At 36.8% G+C, this 18,617-nt stretch overlaps 1 protein-coding gene across 1 annotated transcript in view; it reads right to left on the bottom strand.

Moving 5' to 3' along the window:
* DSC3 (desmocollin 3) overlaps positions 1–18,617 on the bottom strand; it is a 48,520-nt gene that overhangs the window by 20,191 nt on the left and 9,712 nt on the right. Inside the window, 8 exon segments of the mRNA XM_021686075.2 lie at positions 189–374; positions 771–905; positions 4,231–4,397; positions 8,667–8,811; positions 10,102–10,257; positions 13,229–13,348; positions 14,987–15,186; positions 17,065–17,149. Of these exon segments, the coding sequence (XP_021541750.2) occupies positions 189–374; positions 771–905; positions 4,231–4,397; positions 8,667–8,811; positions 10,102–10,257; positions 13,229–13,348; positions 14,987–15,186; positions 17,065–17,149 (1,194 nt within the window).

Here is an 18,617-nt window from a genome sequence, read left to right as displayed (position 1 = left end):
TGGTGACAAATGACTGGCAATAAAATTATAGAAGAAAGACAGTATTAGATGGGAACAGTTGGACTAAACAGACTTAGCTCTATTCTAACTTCTGGAGTCTTTGATCTGAAACTATTTAGTTGATTAAGCCACTAGTTGAATAGAACTTGTTAGCTTGCCAAGTTGTCAATTATTAATTATTACTGTACCTTTACAATCCACAAAACACCCTCATTAGTTTCTTTGTCTGTGCTGATTTTGAAATGTCCATTTTCATTGCCCTTCAAAATGGTAAAATTGGCTCTCCAATTGGCAGTGTTAATTAAATCCTTATCTTCTACAGGTATTCGTAAGATCTCCACATTGTATGCATTTTCCTCTACTGATGCTTCGTACTGAAACAGAAAGAACTCATTAAAAACTCACTTTATAAAGAGAACTTCTACAAACAAAGTAAAATATTTCTTCCACTCCAAGAATACTGGTTCTTATAGTTTTTATCTAGTTTATTTTAAAGCTATGAATTACAAAGACTGTTGTTTCATTAAGGATTATCTTTGAAATGAAAGAACTACATTATAAATGAAGATGAATGTTACTTGCTTTTATTAGGAGATAATATAAATACTACAATGAATAAATAAGAGAGATATATATGTCAGTGATTTAAATTCTAATTTTATTCATAAAAAATAAACATACATCAAAGTATGCTAAATACTTTGTTAATTCATATTAAATAACAAATAATAGTTGACAAGTGGAGGTAGATTCTGAAACTATATACTTACAGTATTTTGTTTGAAAGTAGGTGCGTTGTCATTTGAATCTTTTACTGTGATCATACAGGTTGATGTACTCATCAATCCAAAAAACTGACCATCCATGTCTTGTACTTTCATTATCAGTGAGTACTTTTCTACAGACTGAAAACAAAGCAAATATTTAATCAGTTCTGAAAACATATGCTTTGACTTACAAATGAAACCTCAATTGTACACTCTTCTATTTGTGCATATCCATGCTTTTATTGGATTCCATATTTGTATACACTTTAAGAACTTGGTAGACAGGGAGAAGCTGAAAAGGTAAATAGAGGTTAAATTACAAAAAGCCATACTAAGAATTTAGATTTATACTTTAAGTAGCAGGTAATTGGGAAAAGTTTTGTGGGAGTCCTAGAGGGAGCACAAAATAAGAACATCTGAGTTTTAGAAAGAAGTTTCTTAAAGAAGATTTAGCATCATTTGTGGTAAACTGAGCTGAAAGTAAAAGAAATCGTCTAACACAGGGGATCCAAATCTGAGGAAGTGGCCATGAGAACAGACAGAAAGGGTGATAGGCAAGTTCCTTGGGAGTTAGCATTTAGCAGGATGTGATGGTAGATTCTATACAAAACCTAAGAGAGGTGATTAACATAACATAATAAAAAAACTAATGATGTAATGTCTGGTGATTAACATAACATAATAAAAAAAAGAATAAAAAATAAAAAGAGTACACTTTTCCTGATGAGCACTGAGGAATATACAGAATTACTGAATCACTCAATTATACACCTGAAACTAAAATAAGAATGTATGTTAGCTCTACTGGAATTAAAATAAAATTTTTTTTAAAAATTGAAAAAAATAAAAACCTAAGAGAAAAGAGAGAGTTGAGAATGATGCTCAGCCATCATCCTCGGGCAGGCAGAGGGTGTGTGTGTCATCAACCATTGCGGCAAATGCTGAAGGAGAGCCACGTTCACTTCTCCATGGAAGTGAACACTAGCAAGGTTGGCAAGGAGGGCCAAAAGGAATGAGCTGTGTTTGGCATATGCTGGATTTTATGCGCCTATGGGAAATCTAAGGAGAAAGGTTCAGAAGGCACTTGGATGTATGGCCCCATACTTACGGGAGAGTTCACAGCCAGAAATACCAATCTGGGGGTCATTAGTATGTAAACGCTGGTTGAAATTATAGCAGCAATCAGATTATCTAAGAGAGGTTAACGGATGAGAAGAGCTGAGGATAGAAGGAACAGTAGCATTTCAAGCATGGGGGAAGTAGGAAGACTAAGCTACGCACACTAAAAAGGAAAGATCAGAGAAACAGGAAAAGAACCAGGAAAGAGAAGAGTTTTATTAAGTGCCAACAATAGACAGGGGCTTCAGGCAACAGGTGGATGTAGCCATTAGGAGGTCACCGTTGACTTCAGTGAAGACAATTTTTGCAAATGGTGTGGTGATGATGAAATGAACTCATTACTTTATGACACAATTACCACTGTTGCCTTTCTCTTCTCTCTCATTATCCATTAGCCACTCCTTTCGTTTTGTTTTCACTTTTTTACTTTTCTCCGTTTTCAATTTCCTGCCATCTCTTCCTCCAGTGTTCATTTTGCTAACCACCCCCTTCCACATTGGAAACCAACATTCCCACCCTGAAATGCTCCTCCTTTAGGCCCCACTGTCTGATACCCTGCTTTTTCTTCCTCTAAAGGCACTGGGGTTTTTTTGTTTATCTCTCTTGTTCATTTCTTTCTTTTCTCTGTTGTTCCCACAACACACTTTGTGGTTGCTCCCCGAAAAATCCTGTTGACTTTTTTTGATCAGGAAAACAGACCTGGGGGGTGCCTGGGTGGCTCAGTTGGTTAAGCGACTGCCTTCAGCTCAGGTCATGATCCTGGAGTCTGGAGATCAAGTCCCGCATTGGGCTCCCTGCTCAGTGGGGAGTCCACTTCTCCCTCTGACCCTCCCCCCTCTCATGCTCTCTCTAGCTCATCCTCTCTCTCAAATAAATAAATAAAATCTTAATAAAAAAAAAAAAAAAAAAAAAGGAAAACAGACCTGGGTTTGACCACAGATCTGTACCTTACAAGCTGTGTACCCTCAAATTATTTAATATTCCTAAAGCCTCATTTCTCCATGTGTAAGAAATGAGGGAAAACGCTTGTTTTTGCTTGATTACTATATAGACTCTACCTATCCCCACATATTGAAAAACACATTCATATTGCCCCTTCAAACCTGCCCATTAGTTATTACCATCCTGTGCTTTCTCACATAAACTGTCCTGACCACACACAAAGATAAAAATAATGACAAATAGAACCTTTGTACTATTTTTGATTCCTTTTCACGGGTTCTCATCAACCCTTCCCTTTTTCTTTGGCATCAAATTCCACTGATTTCTTCTGTACATTATCTCTCCATGTCATACTGACCCCTCTATTTGTGTTAATCTGGTTGCAGTGGGAACCACTGAAGTGTTGTAATCGAGCTCTTTAGTGCACATGAAATTGATTAATCTGCTTCAGTCAATAATTCGGGGCTCTGAGTTAAACACAGGCTGACAATATAGACAGAGCAACAATAACAAAAATCAGAAGATTCAGTGCAGTAATTTGATTCAGGCGAATCACTCTTTCTGTCACATTTGTCCTCTATAAATTGGATGGAACACTCATCTAGTTAAACAAGGAAATTATAAAGACCAAATAATAATTATGCATAAGAATTTGAACATAAAGTGCTATATGCCCGACAATATGCGAGTATTATCATCCAAACAGTGTGACAGGTTTCATAATAATCCATCAACCTTATATCAACTAATTCATTCCTCATAAAAAGCACATATCAATGGGCGCCTGGGTGGCTCAGTCGGTTAAGCCTCTGCCTTCAGCTCAGGTCATGATCTCAGGGTCCTGGGATCGAGCCCCGCATCGGACTCCCTGCTCAGCAGAGAGCCTGCTTCTTCCCTCTTCCTCTGCTCCTCCCCCTACTTGTGCTCGCTCGCTCTCTCTCTCTGTCAAATAAATAAATAAAACCTTAAAAAAAAAAAAGCACATATCAAGTATCAACAATAACTGGAGAGGGATCAGTCTATGATCTAAACTCATGCAACAAGCAAAATTAATTGTCCTACATGACAGAACTGAAGGCTTCACTGAGCTGGAACCAACTAGCCACACACAAGAATAGAGTAACAGTTAACAATAGCAACTTTCATAAGAGACATACTTTGTTCCTACTCCTTCTAAGCACCAATTGATCTGCATTAATCCTATGGCTTCTCTTACTGAAGGAAATAGAAGTAATATTAAAAACAAAACAAAACAAAAGGTAACAAGACCAGGAATTCTTATTGTCTTACACCTAAATAAAATAAACTAGAAACACCTAAGACCACGGGAGAGCCAACGACAGTAAATGGGGCAGGGATCTCAGCCCCCAGTAAAATGATGCTCCTCGGAGTGGAAAGCTACCTCTCTGTCCAAATAATGAGAGGTGATGGTGATAACTCCTGTGCTGGGATGCACAGCGAAGACCCCAGGGGACCTCGGGGTCTGCTCCAAAAGGCTATACTTCAGGAGTGTATGCATCGTGTCCGGTTCATCTCTGTCTGTGGCACAAACCACTCCCACGGTAGTACCTACAGGTTAAAAAAAAAAAAAAAAAAAAAAAAGTTTGCCTTTTCCAAAAATGAAAAAAATATTTAGGAGTATTTACACTTTTCAAATTTTAACAAGGATAGTGGCAATCTAATTTTAAGTATATGTCTTCTCAGAGCTATTTCATCTTTAGGAAGCACCAATGAAGAGGACTTCAAATTTACAATGTAAAACACTATGATGCCGGGAATCAACGGTTCTGTTGATTCCTCTGTTCACTGTTTTACTCTGTTCACTGTTAAAATGTTTGATAGTAAATTACTAAACTTTTACTTTTACTCTGTTCACTGTTAAAAATGTTTGATAGTAAATTACTAAAAACTTATTTAAATGGCAATCAAGAATATTTTCAACATGGGGCGCCTGGGTGGCTCAGTCGGTTAAGCGTCTGCCTTCAGCTCAGGTCATGATCCCAGGATGCTGGGATTGAGCCCCACGTGGGCTCCCTGCTCAGCGGAGAGCCTGCTTCTCCCTCTGCCTCTGACCCCTACTCCTGTTCCCCCTCCCCACTCATGCTCTCTCTCTCTCAAATAAATAAATAAAATCTTTAAAAAAAAAGAAGAAGAATTTCAACACATATTTCCACACACTTCAGTAACAAACCTACCTGGAGACAGAAACCATGTTTCTTAAGTAAATCAAATTTTTTAATTTAATTTCTGATTAATAGATCAACACTGACTTGGGGTATAATTGTATAAATGGTCAAGTTGACCTTTAACAGTCTAATCTCCATTCTCTGATGTTTTTTACTAGTCTCTGACGGGTCTCATTCTCTTTCATCCACTTTGCATCAACACCCCACTGCCCTCAGCCCCACTTAATCCTCAGGAAGGGATTTCATACTATTCACCCTTCAGGAGGAATTTAAGCCAACTGTTTCTTCAGTTGGAGCTGTTAACACTTGTCATCTGTATGGAATTTAAGAATATTGCTCTGGTAAAGGATTATAGGTATCAAAGCTTACAAAGAGTTGGTATTGTTTAGTATTAAGGACAGTATTCCAGAACCCATGAAAATATAATACATAGATCCACTTTTCCTATAGCCCTGTATGTAAAGCTGAGGAATAATACATAGACAGATACAGTCACACATATATACATACTCCCACACATATACAGATTTGCTGAAATACTATATTTGAAAGAAACAAAAACCAGTTAATGCAAGAAGATATCAGTTTTAAATGATTTTTTCACTCTGTCTTTAAAATTTGTATATGTGTGTATGTAAATAAATACATATATGCACATATATATAAAAATTGTAGAGAATATCCAATTATATATTTATAAGTAATGGCAAGACTTTTGTAGTGGATCCATATGAAGACATGAAGTAATCATATTACGGTAAGAAAACAAATGCTATTCACCTATTTCTAATCTTTGTAAGGCAGAATATTTTCTTCCTGCGATTTTACTGACAGGACACAAACACTATTTTAATTCTCTGGATAAGAACTGCTTTACGTATCACAGAAAATCTTCCTAAAATATTGACTTCAAAAGTCCTTTTCATGAGTGCTATACTTAAATATTAGTTGAGCACCCTTCATCCAAACCTCTGTATGTGAATTAAGGCAAAGTCAAGGAACACCTAATAGTTCAGAGTATCACAGTACAAACTGGTTCGAACCTTCTTGTGTGAGATGTTTCAAGTGCCTTAGGTTAATCTGGACATCAAAGTATTTGCCCTTGATTCTAGTCTGTCACTATCATAGAGAACAGAATCCTCAAGAAAGACTTTGCAACCAATAATCTCTCTTTGAAAAAAAGAAAATAGTACCAGAGTCATAGTCACTGTGAAGCTAAAAATTTTATAGGTCATCTAATGTAATTAACTCCTTTTATAGGTCAGGGAACTCAAAGGGACTTCACAGTGAATTAATAACAAACCCCAAATCAAAAATTAGGTTTCTTAAACTCCAAACCAACATTTTTTATTTCTTAATTGTACCATATGAGTAATAAAGAGGTTAACATCTATGACACCAAATTATCAGAGTAATATATAAAGGGGAATAGCAGATATAAAAATCTCGTGAAGATCTAAGTAACTACTTGAAACTTTAATAGGCAAGTTAGCAAAGTCACCCTTTATGAATGAGTCCACATTCTTTCAACTTTATTGTGAATGGTTATTCTCCATATTGTAAGTCTCAGAAAGCCACATAATGCCACATTTTAAGGGCCAACTAACCAACTAACCTAAACACTTTGGTTTTCCATGTGTCTGAACAAATGTTTAGAACATGTGATGTAGGTGTCTCTAAAGTTATCCCCGTATCATTCTAAATTGGAAGTAATAAAGTAGTAGTTTTAAGAAAGGAGATAATATAAATAAGAGCTTTAAAAGATTGTGTTTTCAGTAGATCTCATTAAATACCTCCCTAAATAAAACCTAATAAAAATATAGATATTAATTTTAATTTTATTGTAATCTTATTCTGTATGTCCTCTCTTGGAGGTGAGAATAATGATAAACCCACAAAACGATAAAGTGAAATAAAGTATAAAAACTAAATACAATTCAAAGCTTGAATAACTGTTATCTGCTTTTATAATAATTGGTATCGTGTTGACAACACCAGACTCCTATAATATCTTGTAGGTTATACTCTGTTTGGATATAATAGGATTACCCATTCTGGTAAATAGATACTGGTTCAGTATCATCTCAGGATAATCTTGTCTTGGGTATAAAAAACCCAATGTCTCAAAAAATGTAGATAAACATATTTAACATAATACATTTTACTTTTAAAAGTTTCCTTACATAAGGGAAACAAACGCAAAAGTGAACTATTGGGACTTCATCAAGATAAGTTTTTGCACAGCAAAGGAAACAGTCGACAAAACCAAAAGGCAACAGACAGAATGGGAAAAGATATTTGCAAATGTCTTTTCAGATAAAGGGCTAGTATCCAAAATCTATAAAGAACCTATCAAATTCAACACCCAAAGAACAAATAATCCAATCAAGAAATGGGCAGAAGACATGAACAGACATTTCTGCAAAGAAGACATCCAAATGGCCAACAGACACATGAAAAAATGCTCAATAGCACTCAGCATCAGGGAAATACAAATCACAACCATAACGAAATACCACCTCACACTGGTTCGAATGGCTAACATTTACAAGTCAGGAAATGACAGATGTTGGTGAGGATGCAGAGAAAGGAGAACCGTCTTATACTGTTGGTCGGAATGCAAGCTGGTGCCGCCACTCTGGAAAACAGTATGGAGGTTCCTCAAAAAGTTGAAAAGAGTGCTGCTCTACGACCCAGCAATTGCACTACTGGGTATTTACCCTGAAGATACAAATGTAGGGATCCCAAGGGGCACCTGCACCCCAATGTTTATAGCAGCAATGTCCACAATAGCCAAACTATGGAAAGAGCCCAGATGTCTATCAACAGATGAATGGATAAAGATGATGTGGTATGTATAGATAGATAGATAGATAGATAGGTAGATAGATAGATAGATAGATACACAATGGAATAATACTCAGCCATTAAAAATGAAATCTTGCCATTTGCAATGATGTGGATGGAACTAGAGGGTATTATCCTAAGCGAAATAAGTAAATACAAGAAAGACAATTATCATAGGATCTCACTCATATGTGGAATTTAAGAAACAAAACAGAGGATCACAGAGCAAGAGAGGAAAGAATACAAGAGGAAATCAGAGAGGGAGACAAACCATAAGAGACCCTTTATCACAGAAAACAAACTAAGGGTTGCTGGAGGGGAGGGGGTTAAAAGTGAGGGGATGGGGTAACTGGGTGATGGACATTAAGAAAGGCACGTGATGAATCACTGACCTCTACCTCTGAAACTAATAATACATTATATGTTCATTAATTGAATTTAGATTAAAAAAACAAATAAAAAAATAAAAGCTCCCTTACCATAAAGTATGAAAGGAAAAGACCTTTCTGAGTCTAGTAAGAATAGATTTAACTAATTAAAAGTCCTGAACTTCTTTACCTCAAAAAAGTAGCTTTAATAAAATTGAAAAGCAACAATACACTGGGAAAATATTTGCAATGTGACAATACGTTAGTACCCTTAATATGTAAAGAGCATTTTTAGCTAGATTTAAAAAAACAGTTAAGAGCAAGATAAACAAGGAAATTAAGAGCAAAGGAAATGAACATACATTTCCTAGAAGAAAAAATACAAATGGCAAAAGAAAGCACATACAAAAAAGTTCAATTAAAAAAAATTATCTTACCAATTCTGCTACTTTCTGGAATTTCAAAATTATAAATAGCTTCTGTGAAAATAGGGCGGTTGTCATTTGTATCCTCCACTCTGATGGGCAGTGGAAGAGGTAAGTCTGCTGAATACCCATCTGCAGTCGAGGCATAGGCAATCAACTGGAAAACAGGAAAAAGCAAGACCAGTAGTCCATTAATATAAGATTCTAGCAAGAGAGAACACTATGCTTTATCTGCTACCTTCTCTGCAAATCTTTTTGGTAATTAACCACTTAAAAAATTCTATTCAATTCTTTTTTCATCATCAAAGCATCAAATGGAAAAACACTTTAAGTGCAGTAAGAGGCATCCAGTATTTGGTAAAAATGGCTGCAATTCAAAAAACTCGAGTGTAGCCAAGTCAGAGACAACTCTGTCCATTAGACTCAGGTTTGAGTCCTTATTCTCCCCATAATCAGAAAGTTATATTGGGGAGAACAATTAAATTCACTGCAATGGGAAAGATCCTACTACATCATCTAAATAAAGCCATGATTCTCAATCTTGCAACTAACAAGCCCTTTTATTGTTTTACCTCATAGATCACATATTTGTAAGAGATTTTCTAACAAAACATATTTACCAGTTTCTGCATTGCCAATTAATCAAAGGGTAACGTAATGTCAAACAGAATGTATTTCTTTTTTTTTTTTAAATCCAATCAGCCAACATATAGTATTTCTATTCAGCGTGTGATTACAACACCAAGCTGAAAATTTTCTAAACAAAAGCAAAGAAATGTCATGTGGTGAACATCAGTTACATTTGCTTACCAGCATCTCTTCCTTCTTCTAGGAAGAGAATCCCTCTTTCTTACGGAGAAACATCCCCCCCCTGCACTACAGGGATGACCACATGACCCCACAGAATTTACCATATTGCACTGAAAATTGTCTGAGTTATTCCTCATTGACTGTAAGCTCATTCATATCAGAAGGCTGACTTATTGACCTTGTTTGGGTTTGGTCTCCCACTTTTGCTTCCTTATCTAGTTCTCAGACATGATCAGAGAATCACATAAGTGAAAGGAAGAACCAAAAAAATTTTTCTAAATAAATAAATAAAGAGAACAGAGCAGAATAGGGAAGAAGTCCCTTCCAATCAATGGTGGCCACATCCTGGAGACAGGAAAATGTAGCATGAGAAGAGACAGAAAGTATCTCATAAACAAAACCAACTCCAGGAAATGTACCGGAATTTACATCCAAATACAACTAAACCTTTTTGCTTCACTTTAAGCTTACCTAACAGAAGTTAAAATAGAGAGCAGATCAAATATTCCAAAATATTGCACAACCTATTTCCTTTGACTCTAAGAAGAGAATGCAAGAAGACAGGAAAGAGTACATGGAGTATCAGAAGAAACATAGTTTAATCATTTAAAATCATGTATATCAATAAAACTCCTACATCAAAAATATCATATTCTTCACGATCCACAGGCCGGGTACAATACAGATTTCCAGTGTTTTTTTCTATGAAAAACAAATTCAAAGGTTCTTGGTCAACTCCACGCCCACTTATTGAGTAGAAGATGGTATAGTTCTGTGCTGCATCAGACTGAACCTAAAAGGGAAAAACCATATTTTTAAAAACTTTAAATTAAAATCTGTTGAATTGCTATTTTTTTAAGATGTAGCTTATGCATTTCTATTTTTTTTTATTTTAAAGAGACGTTCATAAGATAATCACATTTATCACTTCATCAGCACACAAAAGAGTACGGAGCATTTGGCAAAAGATTTTTTTAAACTCTCAGATTTCATGAAAATAATGTTCAACATAAAGAGTAACCAAAGAAAATGTAATTAAAAACAATAAAGCATAATTTCCCATCTAGAGATCTGGCAAAGATAGAAAAGAACTTCAATACCCATTGTTAGCAGGAGCCCGGCCATCAGGGACTCTCATATACAGGTGAAGGGAAAGTTACTTTGAATGTTTCTTAGGGAGGGAACTGGCAAAAATTAAAAGAATGACATATGAGCATAAATAGGGAAGACTCTTCCTGGCAGAGGAAACACAAAGTACAAAGGGACCGGGTTAGGGTTGTGCCCAGAGTGTTCAAGGAGCAGTAAAGAGACCACTGTGGTTGGAGCAGAGAAAGCTAGCAGGCAAGAAGTAGGAGATGATCGCCATATCATGTAAATGATTCCAAGAGTGTTGACTTTTCCTTGTAGTCAGGTAAGAAGCCATTGGAAAATTTAGACAAGAGTAACATACGTAATTTATATTTTCAAAAGACAATACTTGGTGTTTTGTTAAGACTACACGTGGGTGGGTAGGTAAGCAAAGAAGGAGGAAGACCATTTAGTTACTGCAAGAATTCATGAGAGCAGTAGGGGTGGTGAGAAATGCTTAGATTCTGGATATAATTTGCAGGTACCGCCAACAGGATTTGCCGATGGGTTGGATGTGTGTTGTGAAGATGACACTATGTCAGAGAGTGCTAATATCCCCTAACATCTATTCTGCCCATGTTCCTTTGTGTTGGAATTTATAGCTGAGTGCAAGACTGCCCAAAAGAAATACATTTCTCAGTCTCCCTTATAATTAGGTACGGTCACATGAAGAGATCGGGTTAATGGGATATGAGCAAAAATAACATATGCATGCCCTAGACTGTGCTCTGGAAAGTGAAGGGATGTGTTCCCCCATTTGGACACAATGATGAGCTATCTTGAACCTGCAGAGATGGCCAAGCTAAAAAAGAAAGAAGTCTAGGTGATTTTTCAAATTAGAATCTCTTTACCAGATCACAATTTCACATAAAATAAATACATTTCTGTCATGCTTATGCCACTCAGTGGCACTTTGGTTCCTGAATTAGTGGCTGCCCTAATGTTTTCTCCATCATGGAGAAAACAGCATGTCCCCTGGTTGTGGATTCTGCAGTGTAACTTGGGGATTCATTCCTGAAAGTTCAATCTAAATTTTGTGTCTTCAGTCCCCCAATTCTGTTAACTGCTTATACGCTGTAATAAATCCCTATCTGTTAACTACTTAGAGAGAAGTATGTTCTCTACAACTAAAACCTTACCCAATAGACTCTAATACCCCAACAACTGAAAGAATGGAGGCACCATTGATTGAGATGGAGGATGATTTTAGGAGAAAACCCAAACTTCTTTTTTCTGCATATGTTATGTTTGAAATGTCCATTAAGCTTCCAAGTGGAAATATCAATTTGGCAATCTGTCCTAGAAATATGAGGTCTTAAGCCTCTGATAGATAGTAGTAGTTAAAGCTACGAGACTGGATGAGATTACCGAGAGAGTGAATATAAATAAACAAGAGACAAAGTTCACAGACTGAGCTTAGAGCTCTCCAAAGTTTGGAGGGGGTGGGCATACGGGAATGAGGAGGAACCAGCCAAACATACTAAGAAAGAGTGGCCAGTGAGGTAAGTGGAAAACTAGAGGAGTGGTGTCCTAGAAGCCAAGTGAAGAAAGTATCCGGAGGAGGAGGAAAGGGTCAGCTATGTCAAATGGACACAGGTCAAGGAAAAGAGGACTGAGAGGTGGTGACTGGCTTAGCAAAGCAGAGGCTAAAATTAGCTATGATCAGTATAACTCTGGTAATCAAAATCATTCTTAATATGCCTCCTGAGTGCTTCAAATACAAAATTTGAAAAGAAGAAACAAGGTCTAGCATTGAAGTATGGAAGACACTGGAAGGGAGGAGACAGATCACACTGTTGGAATGAAACATCAAGCACAGTAATAGGAAAAGGCAAGCACTGGGCCAGAGCCCTACCTCAGCAACTGCTTTCATTGTATATGTTCCATCTAGATCTTTATGAAAACTAAACCTGACCTGGTTAAAAACTCCTTTTTTTTTAGAAAAAAGTTAAATTCCCTAACAGGACACACATGGTCCATTATGGCTTGGCCTCTACCTGCCTCTTTGGCCTCATCTCCCTGCTCCGGCCCCATCATAACCAGGAGGGCTGAGCTACCCAGGAGCTACTAAGGAGCTCACCTTCACCTCTGTACCTCCCTCTTCTTCCATAATTACTAACCTGCACAACACTTTCCCATCCTTTAGGTCCTAGCTCAGATGTCTCCTCATCTAAGTCTTTTCTTGATTTGTCCATTTCATCCCAGGACTTAGTGCTGATCCCATGAATTCTCAGATCACCCAAACCATCTCTGCCACGCACCCATCACTCAGTATTGTAACCGTGTGTCTACCTCTGTCTTCCTTACTAGGCTCATAACCTACATGAGGGCCAAGGTATGGCTAAATTTATTTCTAGGGTCGTACTTAGAGCAGTGCCTTCTGTGGGACATAGCAGGTCCTTGATAGCCAGCTGCTAAATGAATGAATAAGCTCATAAAGATCATTTACTGGTTGTAGTCTTTTTCATATTATTATTAGTTTTTTAGTGATTTTCTCATTTTACTTACTTTGATTATACTTCATGAATATCTTCAATCAAATCTGTTTCTTTTTAAGTATCTAAAGAGTTATGAAACCTGAACAAAACAGACTCTGGAATTAAAACACTCCCAATCAGAAAGAATGTAAAACCTACCTGTTGAAGAAATAGAGGGAACGGGCCCAGTAAATTCTCTTGCATTGAGCAGGGAATAGGGGCCCATCTCCTCTTGGAACGCCTGAGAACGGTTTCTTTAGTATCTCTTTTCCTCAGTACCTGAATTTAGAGAAAGAAAATTAAATAAATAAAAGTATCACAGCCGACTTTGTTGTGAAGGAGTGGATAGTCCATCAACCTCATGCCTCCCTGGAGGCTCAGTCTCAGGAGTTTCCAAGCTGAAGCTAACGGCCAGATAATAAGGTCTTTTTGTGTTAGATGGGGAAGAAAGAATGCATCCACAGTTTAAAAGTTTCATAAACTGAAGATTTTCATTTTGTATACTTTTCTAACACTGACCAAACTTTCAGGTTAGGAAAATCATCACTGCACTCTTGGGTTTTCTTCTTCTTTCCCGCATAGAAATAGTGAACATGTCCTCTTTATAACACTCTAAAGACAGCCTGTCCTTTCTGCTAAAACCTCACATTCTCAAGAGAACCAGAGCAAGAAAAGGCACATTCTTCATTGCCTTAACACTCCAATCTGCGCTCTCTAATATGGTAGCTCTAACTATATGTGACTATTTAAATTTAAATTGATTGTAATTAAATAAAATATAAAGTGCCATCCTTCGGTTGCACTAGCCACATGCCAAGTGCTCACTAAGCATTAATATTAGGCTACCATATCAGACAGTGCAGATTATAGAACATTTCCATCATCCCAAAAAGTTCCATTGGACTTCTGAGTGATTTCCATCTCATTGCATAGTGTTGCAAGGAAGCTATTTTACTTCCTAACAATTAATTAATAATTTTATTGAACATGTATTAAGGTTCTAAATAGTCATTTAAATTAACTTTCTCATTACTTCACTAAACATCGATTTGTTGTAACCCAGTCTAAACCTTTCATCATTTTTGTGATGACCTACACAATGGCGTTCCTCACGATGTAGAATCTAGAACTGCAGCGAATGACAGCCAATACCATGCCGTGTATCCAAATACTTACACACACTTCAGGATTCCCATCTCATTTTAACATCAGAATCACTGTGACACTTGAAATCGATCTCTTATTCCCTGGAAACCACTGTTCTTACCATTAATTTAACATGAACCTATTGACTACAAGTTAGGTATTACCGAGGCTATAAGCACAAAAGGAATCAATTCATGCCCTCAAGCAACTACAGATAAATTGTTTGCACAAATAAAAAAAAAATTCCAAATGCTTACAAAAGAGGGGTAACCAAACTGACACGGACACACAAAAGCAATTAGTTGGACTTTAGAGGTGGAAGAAGCCTTCCCGGAGGAGGTGCCATTTAGGATTAACAAAGCAAAACCCAAAGCCAATGGTTAGCCAGTGTTGGTGGGTGAGAAGGGGAAGAGAGAGAGGGAGGGAGGGAAAGCAAACTGAAGGGGAGGGAAAAGAAGAGGATAAAAACCGATTTATCCTTTTGGCCTCTTTGCAATTTTTTAACTTTTTAAAATTTTTTTAAGATTTTATTGATTTGATAGAGAAAGAAAGAGAGCACAAGCAGGGGGAGTGGAAGAGAGAGAAGCAGGTTCCCTGCTGAGCAGGGAGCCCTATGCAGGGCTTGATCCCAGGTCCCTGGGATCATGACCTGAGCTGAAGGCAGACACTTAACTGACTAAGCCACCCAGGCACCCCCTCTTTGCAATTGTTAATGAAAGTATTTAAATTTTTAAAAAAGCATGCCTGAAAATATCAATGTATTTTGAATACCTTCTTCTGATGTTCCAGGAGCACCTTAATCTTTTTCTGTGTCTGGGTTTTGGTGTCAGAAAGCCATATGGTGAATGATCTGTTCTCATCAGACAACACCACATTGCTGGCTGTGTATACTGAGCCATCATCGAGAACTCTGAAGTCAGGGTCACCGGACTGGATGAGGTCTGCAGACCTGAGGCACTCTTTCAAATTAACTGCAAGCAAAAGTTTCCAAGTTGCAAAGTAGAAACACATGCAAAAAGACAAAAAGAAGTGTTAAAACAATGTATACATCTTCTTCAAAATCATGAAGTAGAATAAAATAAACCAATCACTTCACATTTACCAAATACCTTAGATTCTTTACATGTATAAAAAAATGACAACTGTCTTTCAGTTAAAAAATAATTCTTGACTGTATACATTTCTTAAGTAAGGTGTTTTTAAACCTTTATATGTTTCTAGAGGCTTATGAAAATGATCTTCCTATTAAAGAGGTGTGTGTGCTGCAGTCATGACCAAGCTGAGCTACACGCCCCCACACACAGCTGAATAAACAAACAGAAAGGTCCCCCCCCCACCAACACTATAGTTTGAGTCTTTTAAGACCCAGCCAGAAGTTATACACATGAGCCCAAAGAGCAACAGAGGGTATGAGTTTCACAAACAGTCAAGTAAGGAAAGGCTCTCTTTGGAATCTTTCACTGGCACTCCTGTTATCCACCTCCTGCCAACCACCAGCTCCCCTATGCCCACAGTTCTCTCTGCGTTCCTAGTCCTGGCTTTCCAGGGCCCCTCACTGAAACTCTGCATGTGCGTATTCTCCTCTCCCTGGGAGTTTTCCTCCTGGGAGTAAAAAGGAATAAAATATAAAGATCAAGAGCAGTGGTTTGAAACTTCTATCAAAAGTATCGAATTCATCTCATTCTTCAACTATCTGTTTTAACAACAACCGAACTGATAGATTAATGCCGATATATTAATGCACACTTAAGTAATAACCTCTCAAGGGATTAGTTACCCATGTAAAGCTTTGTCACTTTGATTCAAATCTGTCACCGATGGAAACACTGAATCAAAAAGAAGTGAACATCTTTAGGAACGATGACATATTTCTCTCATCTTCACATTTTTAGCATAATGATAACCTCTCGTCTATCCCCCAAAGGAACACCCTCCTCTTTTACATCCTCTTTTTTCTTCCTTCCCATAGGAATAAAGTGACATTTGTTTGATAAAAATTAAATGAGGCACTTAACCAGAAATGGGACACTTTGCTGAAAAAGTAAATTTGATATGTCTGGGACAAGCTATATCTTTTTAAACAAAACAAAACATGATGCTTTCCTCTTGTATTCCCTAGATCACATGGAAAGTGCACCTGGGCAGAGCTTCCCAGCTGTTGGGAAAGTTTATAAAGTTCCCCAAATTCTCCATGTGAATTAAGTTCAGTTTGGATGGAATGGCTCATCTTGTGATGTTCCTCAATGGAGCTCTAGCACTGATTTAAAAAAAAAAAAAAAAAAACTGCTCTTACTTTCTCAGCCACCTATCTATACTTCTCTAATGCTTAGAATATTAGGGTAATGAAAGCGTTACATTCTACATGTAACTTTTTTTAAAGATTTTATTTATTTATTTAGAGAGAGCACACACCCGTGAGTGGAGAGAGGGGCAGAGGGACAGGGAAAGAGGGAATCCCAAGCAGGCTCCATGCCCAGCTTAGAGACCGATGTGGGGCTGGATCGCAGGATCCTGAGATCATGACCTGAGCTGAAATCAAGAGTCAGATGCTTAACCGCCTGAGCCACCCAGGTGCCCCTACATGTAACTCTTTATGTAATCTTTAAACTGTTAAAACATAAATTACTACAAAAATGGGGATTTAGGATATTTGCACTGGAATCAACCACAGAATTCAATAGGGTTATAAAGAATAGAATATATATTTAAAACTATCTTGAATTGTATCTAAGTATAAATAGATTAAGGCTAATTCCAGAGGATAATATCCAAAGATTGGATAATATACTCTTTTCAGCATAAGTAAACTAAATTTCTGTTTTAAAAACACTTGTTTTGAAATTTCTCACCTCTGCCGACTATTTTGTCTGCCTCTAGTTCGGAAGGTATGTTAAATGTCACCTTTTCACAGCCCTCACAAGCAAAACTGAAGACCTAGAATTAAAAAAAAAAAGGTCACATTAATACAGTATAGAATAAAGAACAAAGTTTCAGATAAACAAGAAAAGTAGGTCCTAGAGATCTACTGTAAAATATAGTGCCTATAGTTAACAATACCATATTATATACTTAAAATTTTTGCTAAAAGCATAGTGCTCTTATCATAAGAAAATAATACAAATTAAATAAAGAGGGTGGGAGGAAACTTTGAGAGATAATGGATATATTTATGTCATAGATTGTGGTGATGATTTCACAGATGTATACTTATCTCTAAACTCATCAAGTTGTACATATTAAACATGTACAGCTTTTTGTATGTCAATCTTGCCTCAATAAAGTGGTTTAAAAAAAAAGGAGAAACAAAACCACATGATTATCTCAATAGATGCAAGCAATTGACAAAATCCAACCTCTATTTACAATTAAAAGCCATCAACAAACTAGGAATACAAAGGAACTTGCTCAACATGATAAAGGACATGTATGGAAAACTTACAACCAACATCATACTTAATGAAGAAAGACCGAACGCTTTCCTTTGACATCAGCAACAAGACAATGATGCCCTCTCTCACCACTTCTATTCAACATAATACAGGAGCTTCTAGACAGGGCAATTGTACATGCACACACATGCGCACACACAAACACACACATATATACACACACAAATCAAAGGCCTCTAGATTGGAAAGGAAGGAGCAAAAAGTCCCTTTTTGCAGATGATGTGATCTTGTACGTAGAAAATCCAAAGGAATCAAAAATAATAAATGAGTTCAGCAAGGTTGCAAGATACAAGATTAACATACAAAAGTCGACTACATTCCTATATACTAGCAATAAAAAAATCTGAAAATAAAGGTAAGCAACTACTTCCATTCATGATCGGTGTTCCATCTTCATGGATCAGAAGATAAATTTCCAAAATTCACCAGAGTCAATGCAATCTCCATTAAAATCCCAAAAAGCTTTTTTCAGAAATTAAAAATTAATCCTTGTAGAAATGCAAGGGACCCAAAGACCCAAATAAACTTAAAAACAACTAAGTCATAAGACTTACATTTCCTAATTTCAAAATTTACTACAAAGATACGATAATCAAGACAGAGTGTTACCGGCATAAGGGTAAACATATAGACAAATGGAACAGAACTGAAATCCTATAAATTAGCCTTTACATTTGTGGTTAGCCAATTTTGGGCAAAGGTTTCAGAAAGTTCAAGGGAAAAAGTCTTTTCAACAAAGGGTGCCGAGACAATTAAATATCCTCATTAAAAAATGAATTTGTACCCTTACCTCATACCACATGTAAAATTACCTCAAAGTGGATCACAGACCTAAAGAACTAAAACTATTTAGAGGAAAACTGAAAATAAATCTTTATGATCTTGGGTTAGGCAATGATGCCTTATAACACCAAAAGCACAAATGATAAAAGAAAAATGAATAGGACTTAATC

This window comes from Neomonachus schauinslandi, chromosome 14 (genome assembly GCF_002201575.2).
Source record: "Neomonachus schauinslandi chromosome 14, ASM220157v2, whole genome shotgun sequence".
Classification (NCBI taxonomy): domain Eukaryota; kingdom Metazoa; phylum Chordata; class Mammalia; order Carnivora; family Phocidae; genus Neomonachus; species Neomonachus schauinslandi.
This window is presented reverse-complemented; position numbering and strand designations above follow the sequence as displayed.